The sequence below is a fragment of the Anabrus simplex genome, chromosome 5 (genome assembly GCF_040414725.1).
Source record: "Anabrus simplex isolate iqAnaSimp1 chromosome 5, ASM4041472v1, whole genome shotgun sequence".
Lineage (NCBI taxonomy): Eukaryota > Metazoa > Arthropoda > Insecta > Orthoptera > Tettigoniidae > Anabrus > Anabrus simplex.
Genome location: NC_090269.1, coordinates 452,415,364 through 452,435,644, shown reverse-complemented (window position 1 = coordinate 452,435,644; position 20,281 = coordinate 452,415,364). Strand labels below are relative to the sequence as shown.

At 38.1% G+C, this 20,281-nt stretch overlaps 1 protein-coding gene across 1 annotated transcript in view; it reads right to left on the bottom strand.

Moving 5' to 3' along the window:
* The window catches only part of LOC136875109 (uncharacterized), a 146,970-nt gene that overhangs the window by 17,681 nt on the left and 109,008 nt on the right, over positions 1 to 20,281 (bottom strand). The window contains exons 5-6 of the mRNA XM_068227903.1: positions 12,859 to 16,499; positions 10,944 to 12,716 (exon numbers count right to left, since the gene is read on the bottom strand). Of these exons, the coding sequence (XP_068084004.1) occupies positions 10,944 to 12,716; positions 12,859 to 12,993 (1,908 nt within the window). The 5' untranslated portion in view covers positions 12,994 to 16,499. The remainder of the gene's footprint in view (positions 1 to 10,943; positions 12,717 to 12,858; positions 16,500 to 20,281) is intronic.

Here is a 20,281-nt window from a genome sequence, read left to right as displayed (position 1 = left end):
CAGGACATCTTTTAAGGGCCTTAAATCTACCGACACAAGGCTCACGTACGTACAAATAACACTTGACTGAGCCAGGACGTTGGGGACAGGAAGCCTGTAATGAGCCACTCACAAAGAATGGGTACTGTCCGCCTAATGAATACTTTATTATATCTTGTTACTAAGCAGTACCGGTTTCGACCTTCACAGAGGTCATCTTCAGCTGGTCATAAGATCTAAAGTTAACTTAAAATAATTTTAAAAACATTACTAAATCTAATGAAGAATGTCACATGATGTAAGTGATAAGATTAAAATGTACAATATATAAAATATACAATGATATGATGTATCTTCTGGTTTAAAAACTAGCGTCAAAATTCTATGACATGTATGTGTTACATAAATTTCTAGTGTACTGTTCGTGAGTAGTAGATAATTTGGTGAAATACAATTTCAACAAGTAAAATGTTTATGGCGTTCTTGAAGTTCAGTTTATGTTGGTCAATCGTTCTATACATTCATTGGTATGTTTCTACTAAACATTCTGGAACATTCTATGATATGGATGTAATAAAATTTATCAAATAATACATTAAAATACGAAAAAATGTTCACATGATTCTTGCGGTACGTTTTGGAATTATATTAATTTTGTACATTCACAGATATGTTTGTACCAATCATTCTAGAATATTCAACTATGTATATTGTTTTTCTTTTAAGTTCATATGATTAAGAATGTTGAATAATGAACATGAAAATATTATGGTGTGTCATTAGTTTTCTTGGTACTAATCTCGTTAAAAGGTATTGAGTAGGTGCAGATGCTCCCTCTTTGTAGTTTTGTTGTTGGACATTCAGTAATATAATCCTGTTGACTGGTCGAATGTGTACAGTTAGGGAGCAGAAGATACATCATATCATTGTATATTTTATATATTGTATATTTTAATCTTATCACTCACATCATGTGACATTCTTCATTAGATTTAGTAATGTTTTTAAAATTATTTTAAGTTAACTTTAGATCTTATGACCAGCTGAAGATGACCTCTGTGAAGGTCGAAACCGGTACTGCTTAGTAACAAGATATAATAAAGTATTCATTAGGTGGACAGTACCCATTCTTTGTGATTATAGATACTAAATATCAATACGAACATGAAACTGATAGATTACAAATGAGCCACTCAGCCTGGCTGTTGTTTAACAAAGGACCTGCACTGCATACATGAGAAAAGTCGGCCTTTCACGTGAGTTAGAGGCTGGTAACACCGACGATTGTACTACTGAGAAAATTTACTATTGTATACATCGCTATGGACCGGCGTTAGCAGAGAGTTAACTGTCGTCAAACAAGATGAGATTTCGGGTAGTAACATACTTGCACGTTGAATACAATGGTGTAGCCATTCTAACAAAATACTTTATAGAATTCCTGAAAATAACGTTGAAACATACCATGGGATTTATCGGTAATGTTTAAGCCTGTGTAGTTCCAATGATACATTATATCAAAGTAGCTATTCGCTAGAGTGAGCTACCAGGTCAGTTGGAAGATGAGACTTGCGGGAAATCATTTTTAGCTCATGTAATAAAATTGTGAGTTGGTTCTGCAGTGCTAGGGACAATGGTCTTCCTAAGACTTCTAGGAAAACGTACTACCCAACTTGTTACAAAACAAGAGTGAGAGAGCAGGTATAAAAATAAAATTATCCTTTACATCAAACCTTCTACCACATTTGTTACAATTGGGAAGATGCGTGAGAAATATTTACCACTTTTGTTACAACAGTGTGTGAGAACCTATTACAAATTCGAAACGACCGAGTCTATAAAGTTAACCAAATCCGTTAGGAGAATATCCCCGTTCTACAATACGAGTCGGCATATGCAATTTCAAATCAAAATCAAAATCTCTTTATTTGCAAATGAGGTGTCTACCTCGGTGGCAAATGGTACACTAAAATACATTATTGACAAGCACTAAATATTAAATTAACAAGAGAAGAAAATTTTCCTATAAAAAAATATTATACAATTTACGCTAACAATTTTTTCTATTGAACACACAGCTCATCCTTAATAAATTTATATTGTTTACAAAATTCTACTTATGATATCTCCTGTACTACTTACAAATATAGTCAATATATACAGTATGTGGAATTACTTCAAATGATACCAAACAACTGGTATAAGATTAAATTTTACATTGCATTTATTTATTTATTTATTTATTTATTTATTTATTTATTCATTCTGGAACCTAAGTAGCATAACGACCTGCTGCGTCTCAACAAGAGCCCCTTTTGCCAGCACTTTTCAGAGTTCCTGAAGGGCCTTCACAGCTACTGTAGCGGTCCCAGGGCCCTCAAAGTCCCCACTGTACTTCACCACTACAGGCAGTCCCCTACTTCCGCTGTCCAAACTCCTTAGACCAGGGGATGGAATTAATTTAATCACACACATTTTTAATTTACATAAACCTGCACTGGTCAATGCCCTCTAACATTTCATTTATTTTCTCTGTTGCTGTATATTCTCTTCTTGAATATCTGTACAGATTTTGGAAAAGGATCAAACACTACCCCTCTAAACTGTTCCACTCCTTCACACCCTTTCCAATGAATGAAAATTTACCCGAATCGCTTCAGCTAAAATTCCTTCTAATATTATATTTGTGGTCAGTCCTGCCGATATAATTATTTTCCAACTGAAGCCTCTCACAGATATCTCCCCATGCTTCTTCTCCTGTATAGGCTCTATATAATCCTGTAAGTCTAGTTTTCTCCCTTCTCTTACTTAAAGTTTCCCACCCAAGTTCCTCTAATATATCTGATACCCTACTCTTTCTCCTGCTGCTTTCCTCTGCACACTATTCCTTTTTATTAGATATTCTTGGTGAGGATCCCAAACACTGTTTGCATATCCCAATAATGGACAAACCATACTTAAGTAACTTTTCTCTTTTAATTCTTTGTTGCATCCTTTAAGTAGCCGCATTATGACATGTAAAGATCTGTATGCTTTCCCAACAATGTCATCCACATGACCCTTCCAGTGCAAATTACTTTCAAATCTCACACCTAAGTATTTGCACTTGCCATCTTTTGGGATAACTACCTCATCCAAAGTATACTCAAAGTCCTGTTTGTTAATGTTGTAACAGTTGATTTGCCTCCATTAACCTTCATATTATTCTCTTCAACCCATTGCTGGATACCCTCAAGGTATCTTTGTAATTCTGAACAATCCTCAATATTATTTAGTTCCCTATAAACAATTGTCATCTGCATACAATCTTATTTTTGATATTATATTGTTGCCTAAATCATTTACGTGTATTAAGAAAAGTAACGGACCGATTATACAACCCTGTGCAATGCCCTCCCAAACCTTCTCTTCCTGTGATACATTACTTCCTACTTTGACTTTCTGAACCCTTGAATTTAGAAATGTTTTTATCCAACGTGTAACCCTTATGTCCAATCCTATTCCCTCCAAAAGCAAGCTGTTCATAAACATCTCAAAAACAGACACCATGGTGTTCAGGAAAGGAGGGAGAGTACCCGCCTCAGCAGAGACCTTCATTCGGGATAAAAAATTAAAGATAGTATCAGACTTCAAATATTTAGGCATCACCCTGCAATCGAGCGCATATTGTTTCACAAAACATGTCACAGAAAAGGCAACTCAAGCGGCAATGCATGAAATAAAAGACATTAGATCACTTAGTCTGGAGACAGCAATGTTGCTATTCAGAGTAAACATTCTTCCAATAATGACTTATGGCATTGAAATTATCTAGACACATTTAACCATGAGGAACTTATCAACCTTGGAAAAGGTGAAAGCGAACTATATAAGGAAGGTGATAGGTGTATCAAAAAGACACGATCTAGACTGGTATACCTCCTCGCAAGGGAATCATTTCTCATAGATCTCAGGACAAGTATGCCACTACCGAACACCGGAGCATCAAAGAAACTGCTAGCAAATCTGACGGAGAAGAGAGATGAAGTCCAACCAGACTTCTATGGCACAGGGGCAATGATAGATTGCTCGTGGACAAAAGCAAATGTTAAATTAAGACATGTCATTACAAGATTAGCAGTTCACGGTTTTCATCACCTACTCTGCAAATCAAAACACTTCCATGACCCAAGTATAGACTGTGAGTGCAAACTATGTGGAAAAACGTTTGAACAGTACCACACTGAATTCTGTACAAGAAGAACAATGTCTATAAGTGATTATGCAAATATGTAACCCATCAATGTAACCTATATTCTGTTATGGCTATTTGGCTGCATTAATTATATTAAATTTCTTTAATAATATTCCATGTTCCACTCTATCAAAGACTTTGGAAAGATCTATGGCTATGCAATCTAACTGGCCTCCTGAATCCAATTGATCTGATATGTCCTGCTGAAATCCCACCAGTTGTGCCTCACAAGAAAATTTCTTTCTAAATCCATACTGGCTCCTCATGAACCAATTTTTATCATCATATTCGATGCACTTTGATATTAAACTCTCCATTATTTTACAAACTATACTGGTCAGGCTGATTAGTCTGTAGTTCTCTGGTTTCCTTTTATCACCATTTCCTTTATAAATTGGTATTATTATAGATTCCCTCCATTCCTTTGGTATTACACAATTATTTATGACATAGTCAAAGATAAATTTTAAATAAGGCACTATGTACCACGCCATTGTGTTGAACACCTCCCCAGTAATTTGATCACTTCCTGTTGCTCTTCCTTGCTGAAGCAATTGGAATTCTCTGAAAATATCTTCATTTGTGAATGAGAAGCTTCTTTTTTCCCTCTGTGTCTCTCCCTCTCTATCTTCTGTTTTGGTTTCCAACTTCTGACAATCATCTACTGAATCTCTGAATTCCCTACTAAATAGGTTTGCTTTTCAGTATCTGTTAAATAGTGTTCACCCCCTTTGGATTCCTTTTCCTTTTTGATTGTTAGTATATTGTACCGGTAACGGCGGTACAAAACTACGTCCCCGTAATAGAAATTTTAAACACTTACGCGTTACGCTCCAGGCTGGCTGCGAAAGACTGACTGGACGGCGAGCAACAGCTGTGTGCGAGTGACGTCACAGCCCGCCTCGCGCGACACAGAGCCTAGGCTAATGTGGAATGTTCTTCGAGTTTCTATGGGTAATAACTTTCCCCACAATAATAATTAGACATGTTTAACATCATCGTGTAACCCGATCCCTTATCTACGTTCCTGCAGAGTTTCACGTAAATCTGACATCAGGCGATGAAGTTATGGAACGAGATGTGAAGGCCCGGATCAGATATAAATACAGTACTGCTTCGCTCAGCAGAGCAGTGTGTGGCCTGAGTGTGTATGTGCACGCTAGGCAGTGGAGTTCATACAGTCGGTTCGCGAGGACCGTGATCTAGCGTGAAGCGGCTATCAATCTTCGAGTCCGTGGACTTTAACCCAATCGCGCCGAATATGGACTTGTACGGATTTTTTATACTGTGAGTGATAAACTTTTACTCCGACGGGACGTGATATAAATTGTGCTTCGTCTGAACATTATCAAGTGACTGTTTATTCTGCACGAGGGTCTAAGACTTGCGAATGTTTTCGAGTGCTCGTAATTTGAAGTTTAATGTTATGGACAGGACTTAGAACAGTTTGCTCCTTACAGAGTACTAAATACTTCAAGTTTATGAGACTGTGTCTTAATCCAGATTTACTCGATTGCAAGCATGACTACATCACTAATTTACCATTTCATGAACTGTGTAAATATTTATAGGTCATGAACTGTAAACTGCGCATGTGTGAACTGTGCATTTCAATTATACTACACAGCACGTTTCAATTCTACGAACATTCAGTTGTGCGTTTCGATTTTACGAACAGTCGAACCGAGGACTGTCAATACATGATTAATTTCGTCTTGTAATTTCATGTTATTTTCAATACGTGAATGAGTTCGAATTCACGAGTGAAACATCTTTATTTTCTAATTACGTTGAACAGTGCTTCAAACTAAGAACTAAGTCGTGCGGTATTACTTAACATTATGCCAAGTGCCACAAACTTCAAGTGACTGTTAAAATTCGACGATAAGTTTCGAGTGGACTTTTATTTTATGAGTATTAAACTTACATGCTCATTCGAGTTTAGTGGCCTTCTTTTCATTTAACACGGGACAAAATTTAGTGACATTTCACCGTGTGATATACTCTCAAAGTTATATTTTGTTTCGTGTTTGAACCTTGTTAAAACCATTGATAAACTTTCCTCTCATCTGTGCAGAATCAGTCTTTGCATTAACTCGCCCCAAGGCTTAACGATGTTCATTCACGTTCATCGTTCACGAGGACTAACTCAACGCCCTTCATCAGCACCGTATGGATCTTCAAGACGTCGAATGGATCTTCTAGACGTCGAATGGATCTTCTAGAACTTCCATCGGGGGAGGAATGGTGGTTCACTGGTATGGGAAAAGGAGGACCTGCCGGAATCCAAGGACATCGCCAGCCCTAGGACGAGGAACATTTACTACTGTATCGGCTGTACAGAGGTGACATGACTTTGAATTTATTAATAAACTCAGAGGAAAAATTTTAAGATTTATTTCTAAACAAACCCTCTCCCTCTGTACGCACTTCAACGAATGGTACACGCCCTGCGTCTCATGTCTACCGAAGTACCACATTTACTGTTACAATATATTAATACAGCTTTTTCCATTTCCCTTTGTGGTCATTACCCTCTTGAAGTATGCCATTCATATAATTCTCTTTTGCTTCCTTCTTCACTCTATTCAGTTCCCTCATTAGCTGCTTTGTAGTTTCTCTACTCTCCCTACCCTCTTTGATTTTCCTGTCTACTATTCTACATTTTCTTTTTAATTCTCGTATTTCCCTTGTATAATAAACAGGGTCTGAGGACATTTTACCCTTCTTAACAGGTACAAATCTCTTCTCTCCTTCCCAAATGATTCCTTTAAATTTAGCCCAAAGTGTATCCACATTACTCCCTTCACTTATCCAACAACTGAATTGTGATTTAAGGTAAGTCCCAAATTCATCAACTTTAGTTTTTCTGTACAATTTCTTGTCTTGTGTGACCCTCCTATTAAGCCTTTTTGGTACGAGTCCTACATCCATTATTACAGACTTATGGTCACCTATTCCTTCAATTACCTCAGTTTTATCAACAATTTCCCATGGTTTACCAAGAATACATCTACCAAGTTATTGAGATGAGTCGGTTCTTGTACTACAGTACTTGTGTAAATCTTCCCTCCCAAATTAACTTATTTGCCAATTCCTGTTCATGGGCTTCACTTGAAGCTCCGAACTGTAAACTGTGCATGTGTGAACTGTGCATTTCAATTATACTACACAGCACGTTTCAATTCTACGAACATTCAGTTGTGCGTTTCGATTTTACGAACAGTCGAACCGAGGACTGTCGATACATGATTAATTTCGTCTTGTAATTTCATGTTATTTTCAATACGTGAATGAGTTCGAATTCACGAGTGAAACATCTTTATTTTCTAATTACGTTGAACAGTGCTTCAAACTAAGAACTAAGTCGTGCGGTATTACTTAACATTATGCCAAGTGCCACAAACTTCAAGTGACTGTTAAAATTCGACGATAAGTGTCGAGTGGACTTTTATTTTATGAGTATTAAACTTACATGCTCATTCGAGTTTAGTGGCCTTCTTTTCATTTAACACGGGACAAAATTTAGTGACATTTCACCGTGTGATATACTCTCAAAGTTATATTTTGTTTCGTGTTTGAACCTTGTTAAAACCATTGATAAACTTTCCTCTCATCTGTGCAGAATCAGTCTTTGCATTAACTCGCCATAAGGCTTAACGATGTTCATTCACGTTCATCGTTCACGAGGACTAACTCAACGCCCTTCATCAGCACCGTATGGATCTTCAAGACGTCGAATGGATCTTCTAGACGTCGAATGGATCTTCTAGAACTTCCATCGGGGGAGGAATGGTGGTTCACTGGTATGGGAAAAGGAGGACCTGCCGGAATCCAAGGACATCGCCAGCCCTAGGACGAGGAACATTTACTACTGTATCGGCTGTACAGAGGTGACATGACTTTGAATTTATTAATAAACTCAGAGGAAAAATTTTAAGATTTATTTCTAAACAAACCCTCTCCCTCTGTACGCACTTCAACGAATGGTACACGCCCTGCGTCTCATGTCTACCGAAGTACCACATTTACTGTTACAATATATTAATACAGCTTTTTCCATTTCCCTTTGTGGTCATTACCCTCTTGAAGTATGCCATTCATATAATTCTCTTTTGCTTCCTTCTTCACTCTATTCAGTTCCCTCATTAGCTGTTTTGTAGTTTCTCTACTCTCCCTACCCTCTTTGATTTTCCTGTCTACTATTCTACATTTTCTTTTTAATTCTCGTATTTCCCTTGTATAATAAACAGGGTCTGAGGACATTTTACCCTTCTTAACAGGTACAAATCTCTTCTCTCCTTCCCAAATGATTCCTTTAAATTTAGCCCAAAGTGTATCCACATTACTCCCTTCACTTATCCAACAACTGAATTGTGATTTAAGGTAAGTCCCAAATTCACCAACTTTAGTTTTTCTGTACAATTTCTTGTCTTGTGTGACCCTCCTATTAAGCCTTTTTGGTACGAGTCCTACATCCATTATTACAGACTTATGGTCACCTATTCCTTCAATTACCTCAGTTTTATCAACAATTTCCCATGGCTTACCAAGAATACATCTACCAAGTTATTGAGATGAGTCGGTTCTTGTACTACAGTACTTGTGTAAATCTTCCCTCCCAAATTAACTTATTTGCCAATTCCTGTTCATGGGCTTCACTTGAAGCTCCGAACTGTAAACTGTGCATGTGTGAACTGTGCATTTCAATTATACTACACAGCACGTTTCAATTCTACGAACATTCAGTTGTGCGTTTCGATTTTACGAACAGTCGAACCGAGGACTGTCAATACATGATTAATTTCGTCTTGTAATTTCATGTTATTATCAATACGTGAATGAGTTCGAATTCACGAGTGAAACATCTTTATTTTCTAATTACGTTGAACAGTGCTTCAAACTAAGTACTAAGTCGTGCGGTATTACTTAACATTATGCCAAGTGCCACAAACTTCAAGTGACTGTTAAAATTCGACGATAAGTTTCGAGTGGACTTTTATTTTATGAGTATTAAACTTACATGCTCATTCGAGTTTAGTGGCCTTCTTTTCATTTAACACGGGACAAAATTTAGTGACATTTCACCGTGTGATATACTCTCAAAGTTATATTTTGTTTCGTGTTTGAACCTTGTTAAAACCATTGATAAACTTTCCTCTCATCTCTGCAGAATCAGTCTTTGCATTAACTCGCCCCAAGGCTTAACGATGTTCGGAACTGAATAGAGTGAAGAAGGAAGCAAAAGAGAATTACATGAATGGCATACTTCAAGAGGGTTATGACCACAAAGGGAAATGGAAAAAGCTGTATTAATATATTGTAACAGTAAATGTGGTACTTCGGTAGACATGAGACACAGGGCGTGTACCATTCGTTGAAGTGCGTACAGAGGGAGAGGGTTTGTTTAGAAATAAATCTTAAAATTTTTCCTCTGAGTTTATTAATAAATTCAAAGTCATGTCACCTCTGTACAGCCGATACAGTAGTAAATGTTCCTCGTCCTAGGGCTGGCGATGTCCTTGGATTCCGGCAGGTCCTCCTTTTCCCATACCAGTGAACCACCATTCCTCCCCCGATGGAAGTTCTAGAAGATCCATTCGACGTCTAGAAGATCCATTCGACGTCTAGAAGATCCATTCGACGTCTTGAAGATCCATACGGTGCTGATGAAGGGCGTTGAGTTAGTCCTCGTGAACGATGAACGTGAATGAACATCGTTAAGCCTTGGGGCGAGTTAATGCAAAGACTGATTCTGCACAGATGAGAGGAAAGTTTATCAATGGTTTTAACAAGGTTCAAACACGAAACAAAATATAACTTTGAGAGTATATCACACGGTGAAATGTCACTAAATTTTGTCCCGTGTTAAATGAAAAGAAGGCCACTAAACTCGAATGAGCATGTAAGTTTAAGCGCCAAATTGTCATTTCGAGATATTGACGTGAACGCGTTTGTTAGCATATAAATTCGAGTCGTGAATGCATTGGCAGATTTCTTTCACCGTAAGAAGGGCTAAGGTCAGTTCTATTTACAGACCAATCACCAAATGCATAGCAAGTCATTAAGTGTCTGATTTTCCATAAAATGTCGCTTAGTCAATTTTAAATTTCTGAAGTAATTAATTATTTCTGTTTCGCATCAACTGACCAAGTGACAATTTTGTCGGTTGGTCATTTGATGCATATTAATGTTATGCTTTTACTTATGTTTTATATTGGGGATTGTTACTACGGAAGAGTAATAATGTAGGTAAACAGACGTATAAATAGTTTTATGAGTAATGTTGAACAAAACTTTTGTTTATTATTCTACAATACCGTTAGCATACATACAAAGAAACATATTATCCACACTATTACATACTGACATTTTACAGATGGGTTTCACTTATGCCGGTCTATCTACTTGATATCACTAACAACAGAAACTGAAATAAACTTCAGAATGTTCAATCTGTCACAGGAATGGGAAGTATCATCAGCTTCATCTAAGTTTCCTCTTCAACAATGAAATCAAGTTCCTGGCAATCGAATCCATCAATATCGTCTTCAATACCCGGATGACTGCAGAGTTTACGATAAAAATCAGTGGCATCTTTTGGAATAAGTGACATCAAAGAGCGTATGTCGCTGAGCTTCGCTTCTGAAATGGGTTTTCCATTCGGCCACAGAGGTGTTAACACATTGCTAAAATAGTGGGTCACGCCATTTTGTGAAGGACGACCAACAGCTTTCTTCTTCTGAATGTTTATTTCAACTTTATATTCCTGCTTGAAAAAAATGCTAAATGGTTTGTCTTTATGTAACTCTATCTCTTTTACTTTCAGCCAGTTTATCTTCTCTCTCAAATTATTTGTCTTCCGGTTCACGATTTGTTTCTCAAGTAAATCTGTACTTTTAAAATCCTCAGACTTCATTCTGTGAACTACTAAGGGATTCCTCTTCCTACAAAATTTCATCACATTGATGTAGTCCTCTGCTGTATACAACCTTTGCTGAAGTTTCAGTGCACATTCTATGTCCCCGAAATCACTGTCATTGGGGAGAAAGATGTGTCCTGGAACAAGGAAACGTTGAGTGATTTTTTTCACTGTGGGATGCTGTTCTAAGATAGCTTTTAACATCAATACCATTTTTATATTTCGGTTCTGTCCTCCACAGGAATCTGACCACAAGATTACTTCTTCAACAGCTGGTAGCTCTTCTATTAAATATTTCATCAGGCATGAGGATTCCTCCTGTGACCCTCCGCCTGCCTCACCCTCTAACCAGACATAGCAGTGTCCTCTTTCATCCTTACCGCTGCGTATTCCTAAGTTATAAAGCCATAACTGCCTTTTATAAAAGACTGTATTTGTAGGAATTCTAGGCAATGGCAAGGTTTTCTCTAGGTCAAAACAAAGAACTTCCAGGGCGCCATCTTGTTTTGCCTTCGACATGTCGGATGATCTCATATCCTGCGCAATTCTGGCTTGTTCAAGATGATTTTCTTTTTTTGATTTAAAATTCTCGGCTTCGCATCCAGTTGTGTTTTGGATCTGAACTTCCAATGTGTCACAAACATTGCATGTGTCCTTTTTCAGTGGTTTCCTTTTGATGTTGAACTTCGTGAGGAATATCTTCTTATAACTTGCTTTTGATACAGAATTTGAAACCTCGTCCTTGTACATATCATACATGACATTGACCGTTATTTCTGGGGCAAGAAATTCTGCTTGTGTATCGCTTCTCCTATAGTGAGATTTGTAACGTGGAAACTTCTTTATGTGGTCTATGACTTCTCTCAGTTTATTTTCAGGAAGTTTATTTCTTCCACCAGCCAATCCACGACGATCTACAACGCCCCTTGGTGACTGTATCTTCTTAATTGCCAGATGAACCTTTCCACTGGAGATCCTAAATGTTTGCAAGAAGAAACTTTTGCATACTTTGACACCGCGGATGGTGTAAGTTCTTGTGGCTGTTCTTTTGTTGGAGTCCTTCACTCTCTTCCTTTTGACATCTTTTGTTGTTACCATGGCACAAATAAGAGCTGTTTGTGCATCGTGTGATGTAGTACTATAGAAGTTTTTAAACTCTTCTTTGACTGCATCAATTCCTATCTTGTTCAGACATTTACACGAACAAATGTATTCTCTAAATTCTTTGGGTTCTTTAAGATATCCCCGCTGTGTGATATAGGTTTCATTTTGAACACATTTCATCTTCCTAATTCTTCGATTCTGAAATGGATATTTTCTTTTCCGACCTTTTCTTGGTCTCCCTTCTCCCAGAGAATCAATATTTTGAGCTTCCAATATCTGAGATGATTCATTCATCGGCTGAGGAGTTGAATAATGGGTCTGGCTAGCCGCATAATTAGAGATGCTGGAGTCTAAAACAACATGTTCATTAGTAGCATTACTATCATCTAAACTAACGTCTGTATGGGAATGAGAGAAGTGATGTTCGTCCAGTAATACAGGAACGGACTGCTGTTGATCTTCAGACCGTGTATTTACCTGTAAAACAGAAACACTATATTGTGGAGTAAGAATGTATTTCTTCCTAGAAAAATCTTACCCGACTCTAATCTACAGTATCTGCCTGGCAATGCTATAGGATATGATGGTGTTTCTTTTCCATTAACTAAATCGTACTTACCTTCAACAATGTTGTTGCATCCATTCTTCCCTCAACAAAGTTTAAATCACTAGAGCATCTCAGTTTTAAATCTGAATAATCATCCTGAAGATTGCTAGTCGTGGCTGTACAGTACTTTGGGTAGCATAACAGCATTTCATTGGACTCAGCTCAGTCAGACTGCTGGAGAAAATGACATCTTTTGGAGATTCGTAAACGGGTGTCGCAATAGCTGGTGTCTGTGGATGTAAATCCGGCTCATCTTCCTGCGTAATGAGAAGATAATATAGAATGGTGAAACTGTTTGAAAAACAATCCATAAGTAACATGTATTTGTCATGTATGCTAGTGGTACTGAGATATAGACTGAACAACTAACCTGTAATTATGTTTGCAAGTAGATTTCCTTCCTTGCTAACTCGACGATTCGATGGGCTCTTGAGGAAGACCTAAAGTGATCCATGCCAAAACAGAAGTGAATAGTGTTAATAGGCACTCACTAAATAATTTTGTTGATATGAAGACGGTAGACAATCACGGAGAAACTTCACTGTTGTCACAGGAATAAAAAGGCGGGAAAGAACAATACGCATAACATGACCAAGCGACCGCCAAATGTCGTTTAGTCAGGTGATGCAAAATTCAACTGCATGAGAGTTTCTTTGGTCAGTTGATGCAGAAATATCTTCAGGCGATATTTAGATTGGCGCATGGTCCTAATCGATTTATTTTCGATATAAATGATGTTCGAGAGTACGATTATTTTTTTCCATGTAGTTTGAAGCCTCGGCTACCAGGTGGTGTAGATATCTCGAAAATTGAGAATTGGCGCTTGGTCAAGTGATGCATAACACAGTCCATATTTTGTTTCGTGTTTGAACCTTGTTAAAACCATTGATAAACTTTCCTCTCATCTGTGCAGAATCAGTCTTTGCATTAACTCGCCCCAAGGCTTAACGATGTTCATTCACGTTCATCGTTCACGAGGACTACCTCAACGCCCTTCATCAGCACCGTATGGATCTTCAAGACGTCGAATGGATCTTCTAGAACTTCCATCGGGGGAGGAATGGTGGTTCACTGGTATGGGAAAAGGAGGATCTGCCGGAATCCAAGGACATCGCCAGCCCTAGGACGAGGAACATTTACTACTGTATCGGCTGTACAGAGGTGACATGACTTTGAATTTATTAATAAACTCAGAGGAAAAATTTTAAGATTTATTTCTAAACAAACCCTCTCCCTCTGTACGCACTTCAACGAATGGTACACGCCCTGCGTCTCATGTCTACCGAAGTACCACATTTACTGTTACAATATATTAATACAGCTTTTTCCATTTCCCTTTGTGGTCATTACCCTCTTGAAGTATGCCATTCATATAATTCTCTTTTGCTTCCTTCTTCACTCTATTCAGTTCCCTCATTAGCTGTTTTGTAGTTTCTCTACTCTCCCTACCCTCTTTGATTTTCCTGTCTACTATTCTACATTTTCTTTTTAATTCTCGTATTTCCCTTGTATAATAAACAGGGTCTGAGGACATTTTACCCTTCTTAACAGGTACAAATCTCTTCTCTCCTTCCCAAATGATTCCTTTAAATTTAGCCCAAAGTGTATCCACATTACTCCCTTCACTTATCCAACAACTGAATTGTGATTTAAGGTAAGTCCCAAATTCACCAACTTTAGTTTTTCTGTACAATTTCTTGTCTTGTGTGACCCTCCTATTAATCCTTTTTGGTACGAGTCCTATATCCATTATTACAGACTTATGGTCACCTATTCCTTCAATTACCTCAGTTTTATCAACAATTTCCCATGGTTTACCAAGAATACATCTACCAAGTTATTGAGATGAGTCGGTTCTTGTACTACAGTACTTGGGTAAATCTTCCCTCCCAAATTAACTTATTTGCCAATTTCTGTTCATGGGCTTCACTTGAAGCTCCATTCCATTCAACTTCAGGCAAGTTTAGATCTCCCTCAATTATTACCATATCATCATTATTGTTTTTATGTGTATGATCTATTATTTTCTCAAATATTTCCTGTCTCTTTTCTCCCTTCCAGGCCTGTATGTTCCTATAATTCCCACCTCCTTCATATTATCACCAACTAATTTTATCCCTAATATTTCATCCCTTTCATCGGTAAACCATTCATGTTAACAATAAGTTTCCTTCACCAGAAAAAACACCCCCTCCAATTTTATCTTCTCGGTCTCTACGATAGACTGTGTACCTGTCTGGAAAATATGCTTGAGCAAATTTAGCCTTACAATGATATCAACAGCTTAGCCGTAGCGGGGAATGACACACCAGACTAGGATATTCACTAAAGCTCGTATCAACTGTGGGCGTTTTCCAGTATTAGTGAGATTAGATTTCTAATTAAAAGTTACTAACACATTTCTTTTACACGTGTGGGTGTTATTGAGTACGGATAAACCTGATTGTTCGAATATTATATAGTTAATGGAAAGTGCAACTCACCTTTCATGACAAGCGTGTGAGTGCCCGTCCAGTATGTATACAAAACTGTTTCCTATTCGTTATCTAATTGCGAAACATTTTACCTAAATGATTACAATAATGTAACTACAGTCCAAGTATGTGTGATATGTTGTCCTTCAAGATAACACATAAGAGAAAAAGTATTAACATATTCATCACACCAGTTCGGCCGCTTTTCGCTATGTGCACACAGATTCTTAATAAGCGTATACTTCACACGAAACCTTTCAATGATTTCCCCCAAGCAGTCCTTTACCACTATGAGAGGAGATGTGTCTTATAAGGGTGCCCCTTTTACAAAATCCTTTACCACAATCATGACACAAGTACGGATATAATCCACTATGTGTGAGCATGTGTATTTTAAACCTGTCGTCCGACCGGAACGTTTTATGACATTCCTAACATTCGAAATGACGTCCTACACTATGGGTATACATGTGATCTTGAAGCGTGGACTTTACACGGAACTTTTTATCACATTTCTTACATTCATACGGACGTTCTCCACTATGGATTAAGATATGATTCTTAAGTGTAGCATTGGCACGAAAATTTTTATGACATTCCTTACATTGGAAAGGCCGCAACGCAGTATGTGTGTTGAAGTGTTTATTCAAGGTCTTCCTTCCAGTGAACCCCTTACCACATTGCTTACAAGAGAGTGGACGATCAGCATTATGAATGAGAACGTGATCGTTAAGCGTGCCCTTTAAACGAAACGTCTTACCACAATGCCTACAAACGTGCTGACGATCATCCGTATGAGTAACAAGGTGGTTGGCTAGCGTGGACTTCAGAATAAACCTTTTACCACATTTGTCACAAACATACCGGCGCTCCCCAGTATGACTTAATAGGTGATTACTTAAATTCATCTTTGTAGAAAACGTCTTACTACATTCCCGACAGGCATGTGGACGCTCATCTGTATGAGTGAGCATGTGTCTTCGAAGATTACATTTCTGTGAAAACTTTCTACCACATTCCTTACAACAGTGTACCAACTCTGCAATAGGATGAATTGCCCTTTGCCCAGACCCGGGCAAGAGCAGTGTTTCACGTACATAATGAGATCCCAAATCGCAAATCAGATCACTTCCTTTTTTCAATATCCTGCAGGTACTACCACATGTATCCATTGGAACTCTAGAATCAAGAAAAGTAAAAACTAATACCTTTTATGAGTAAGAAAACAAGATCAAATAAAGAATCCAAGAGCAAACTCAATACAGATTCAAAACGGCAACTCTGTCACAGAGAATTTAGGCAGCTTGACACCATCATTGTTACACAGATGCACATACATGAGGTTGTCTTGAAAGCATACCTTCAGAAATGGTAAAAAGCTACAACATTTACCCACAGTAAAATATGGTACAGAAGGATACACCCAATGGAAAAACTGATACTTCATGCAGTAACAAGATGGGAGGGAGGTAGGTAAATAAATAATCGTCTTGTACCTTCTATTGAAGATTTATTATCTAGTTGCTAATTCTTCGCAATAAGACAGGCTTACCAAGAGCACACGCGGAGAACAGGATGCAAATTTACACAGCTACAATTGCTAGGGCTCCCTCTTTCTATATGTCCTCTCTACAATCTATTCAAGGTAGTGGCCGCACACCTTACAGTGACCACACGTCAAAACACAGAATTACATGCGCATGCAGGGTGGTCCAAACAGATCAAATCAACATTAGTGCATTTGCAAATGAGGTGTATACCTTAATATATAGTAGTATACAATTTACAGTAATAATTTTTCTATTAAACACACAGCACATTCTCCTCATAATACCTACTGCAGAAGTAATACTCTACAATGGCTATAAGATTTAAATTTCCTTACATTTTTCCCATTTCCATACCTATCATGTATAACCAGAGCAAGTTCCTCCACCCCCTTGCAGACTTCCTGAAGGCCATTTACAGCTATTGTACAGGTCCCAGAGCCCTCAAGGACATCACTGTACTTCACTCCTATGGGCCGTCTCCTACTGCAGCAGTTTAATCTCCGTAGACAAGAAATGGAATTAATTTATTCACAAAATTCGTGATATAAAAAATTTGCACAGGTCAGATACCCTCAATTATATCATTTCATTTCTGTGGTGCAGTTTATTCTTTTCTTGAATATCTGAACAGATTTTGGAAAACAATTGAACACTTGTCCTGCTAAAGTGTTCTACACATTCACACTTTGCCCAAGCAATGAAAATTTACCTCAATACTTGAGCTGAAACCCTACAAAGTTTTATACTTGTGGTCAGCAATGCCTACATCATTATTTTCCAAATGAAGACTCTCTGGGATATCCCCATCACCTACTCCCCCCATGCATAGGGTCTATATAATTCTTTTAGACTAGTTCTCTCTCTTCTCTTACTTAAGGCTTCCCACAACGTTTATCTAATCTTTCTGATACGTTACTTTTCCTCTGGAAATCCCCTGTCACAAATCTTGGTGCTTTCCTCTGCACTCAATCGATTTCTCTTATTAGGCATTCCTGCTGAGAATCCAAATCACTGTTTGCATATTGCAATAATGGACAAACCATATATATGTAACTTTGCCTGCAGTGCAATTCCATTCAACATGAAGCAAGTTGAGATCTCTTCCAATTATTACCATATCACTCTTATTTGTTCTAATGAGTATAATCTCTCAGTTTCTCCATGTCTGTTTCTTCTCTTCCAGGCCTATATATTCCTATAATTCCCACCTCCTTCATATTCTCACAAACAAATATTATGCTTAAAATGTCATCCCTTTCATCAGTAAACCATTCATGTCAGCATTAAGTTTCCTTCTCCAGAATAAACATCTGCTCCCCAATATCTCTTATCCTCAGTCTCTGTGATAGACAGTATAATATTCTGGAAATACTTCCCATTACCACACCTTCTTTTAACCATGATCTACAATTCCACTCCTACCACATCAATCTCATCAGATTCCATCAATATACCGAATTTTAATTGCTTGCTTACTTACTACTCGTCAGTTTACCATAAGCGAACTCAGAACCCCTTCCTCTCTAAAAATAGACTGTTGCATTTGGGTGCCATTAAATTGCTTACTTTTCTGTTTTGTTTCTTGAATTCCATGGCTCTGTTCTTCTGTTCTTTCTGTGCCTTAACACGTTCCCTGCGGCAGTGAATTTTGATGACTTAATGTTACGTCGTATCGGGTCACCGGTGACCCGATGCTGCCTTTAGTTATTATCGGTTCGGGTCACCGGTGACCTGACGAATTTGACTTTCTTTACTCCCTAGTATGAAATCCTAAACAATGCAAGTGCACTTGTTGTGTGCGTTATTGTTGAGGAGACATTCCAGCGTATTTACCTGTGCGACAGTGTTCCGATTCAACAACTGCGTGAAACAGAAATGACCCCGGAAATAATTGGGTCACCGGTGGGCCGATCAAAACTAGCAGTATGCCTCGATCCTTTACTTCAATTGGAACACTATGTTGCCATTAGTTAATAGAAATTCGTAACTAGGACGTAGTTACTTACTTCGCAATTCTGGGAAGTTCGCACCGATGGATAAGAGTAACATGTTTTGGGGCACATGGTGACCCGAACCGCACGGAACGTAATATAGGCCCACCCCAGTGCTGTCCTAACCCTCTTTCTTTTCCGTGCCGGCGGTGTGTCAGAATGTTAAAGCTCCATACCTAAAAAAGGACGTGAAATTGCTTGTAAATATTATATACGGAAGATAGTAAATATGTCAATAACTATTCCAATAACTCCAATAACCTCTATTGGCTTTCCTAAGAGCAATGTAGAAAGCAGATATCAGAAGGGTGGTACTCCTTAAACAACAGTCTACGATCTGCGGGCAGCAACACTCTAGGCTTCATTCCCCGTAACCGCGCTAAGCGATTCCCGCGTAAAAATATAAGTCAGACAACAATCGGGACTCAGGGTGACCCGAAGCGATATGAATGGAAGATGAAAAAAACTTCCTTCGGGTCACCAGTGGGCCGATCAAAACTAGCAGTATGCCTCGATCTTTTGCTTCAATTGGAACGCTATGTTGCCATTAGTTAACGGAAATTCGTAACTAGGACGTAGTTACTTACTTCGCAATTCTGGGAAGTTCGCACCGACGGATAAGAGTAACATGTTTCGGAGCACATGGTGACCCGAACCGCACGGAACGTGTTAAAATAGTTTTAAGAGTATGGAAGTGCAATTCTTTCTGTGGTACCATAAAGTCTTTAATACTTGCACATAATTCCCTCACCAAAAATATCGACCCCAGTTATAGATGTGCATACCATGCCTTAATCTTATTAAAGTGCTTACAGATACTAATAAGAAATTTGTGAGATTTGCTCTTTTCCTTACTCATGCAAGACCATTCTGGAAGATCACACCTATGGCATAATGTCATAACTAAGAAATTTGTTGAACATAGGAGGGACAGAGTTGATTTCAGATGTTTAATACTTACCATACATACTCGCCATTACCAGAGAAGTACTAGCCTCAGGATATACACGACCTTGAATTGCAATGACACTACAGTCCCACTGAATTTTCACAGCAAGTCCTCTGATGTGACTGTCATTATAAATATCCATTGAAGGCCTCACTAATTTATTTTCTTCTAAATAATTTTCATTCCATCCATCCATCCGTCCGTCCGTCCGTCCGTCCGTCCATCCATCCATCCGTCCATTTAGAGCAGTTACCCACGTTGCAGATTCCCTATCTGTTGTTTTCATAGCCTTTCCTTCATTGACTGCAAAAGTGGGCAGTCAACAAAAAAGTAACGTAAACAGTAATTTGAACTTAAATTTGACAGGTTGATAAACTTTTGATATCACACCATATCATTGGCTGGTCAATTTCATCAGTGTTGAAAACTCCAGAATTATCAGTAAAGAACTGAATGTTGATTGAGTAACCC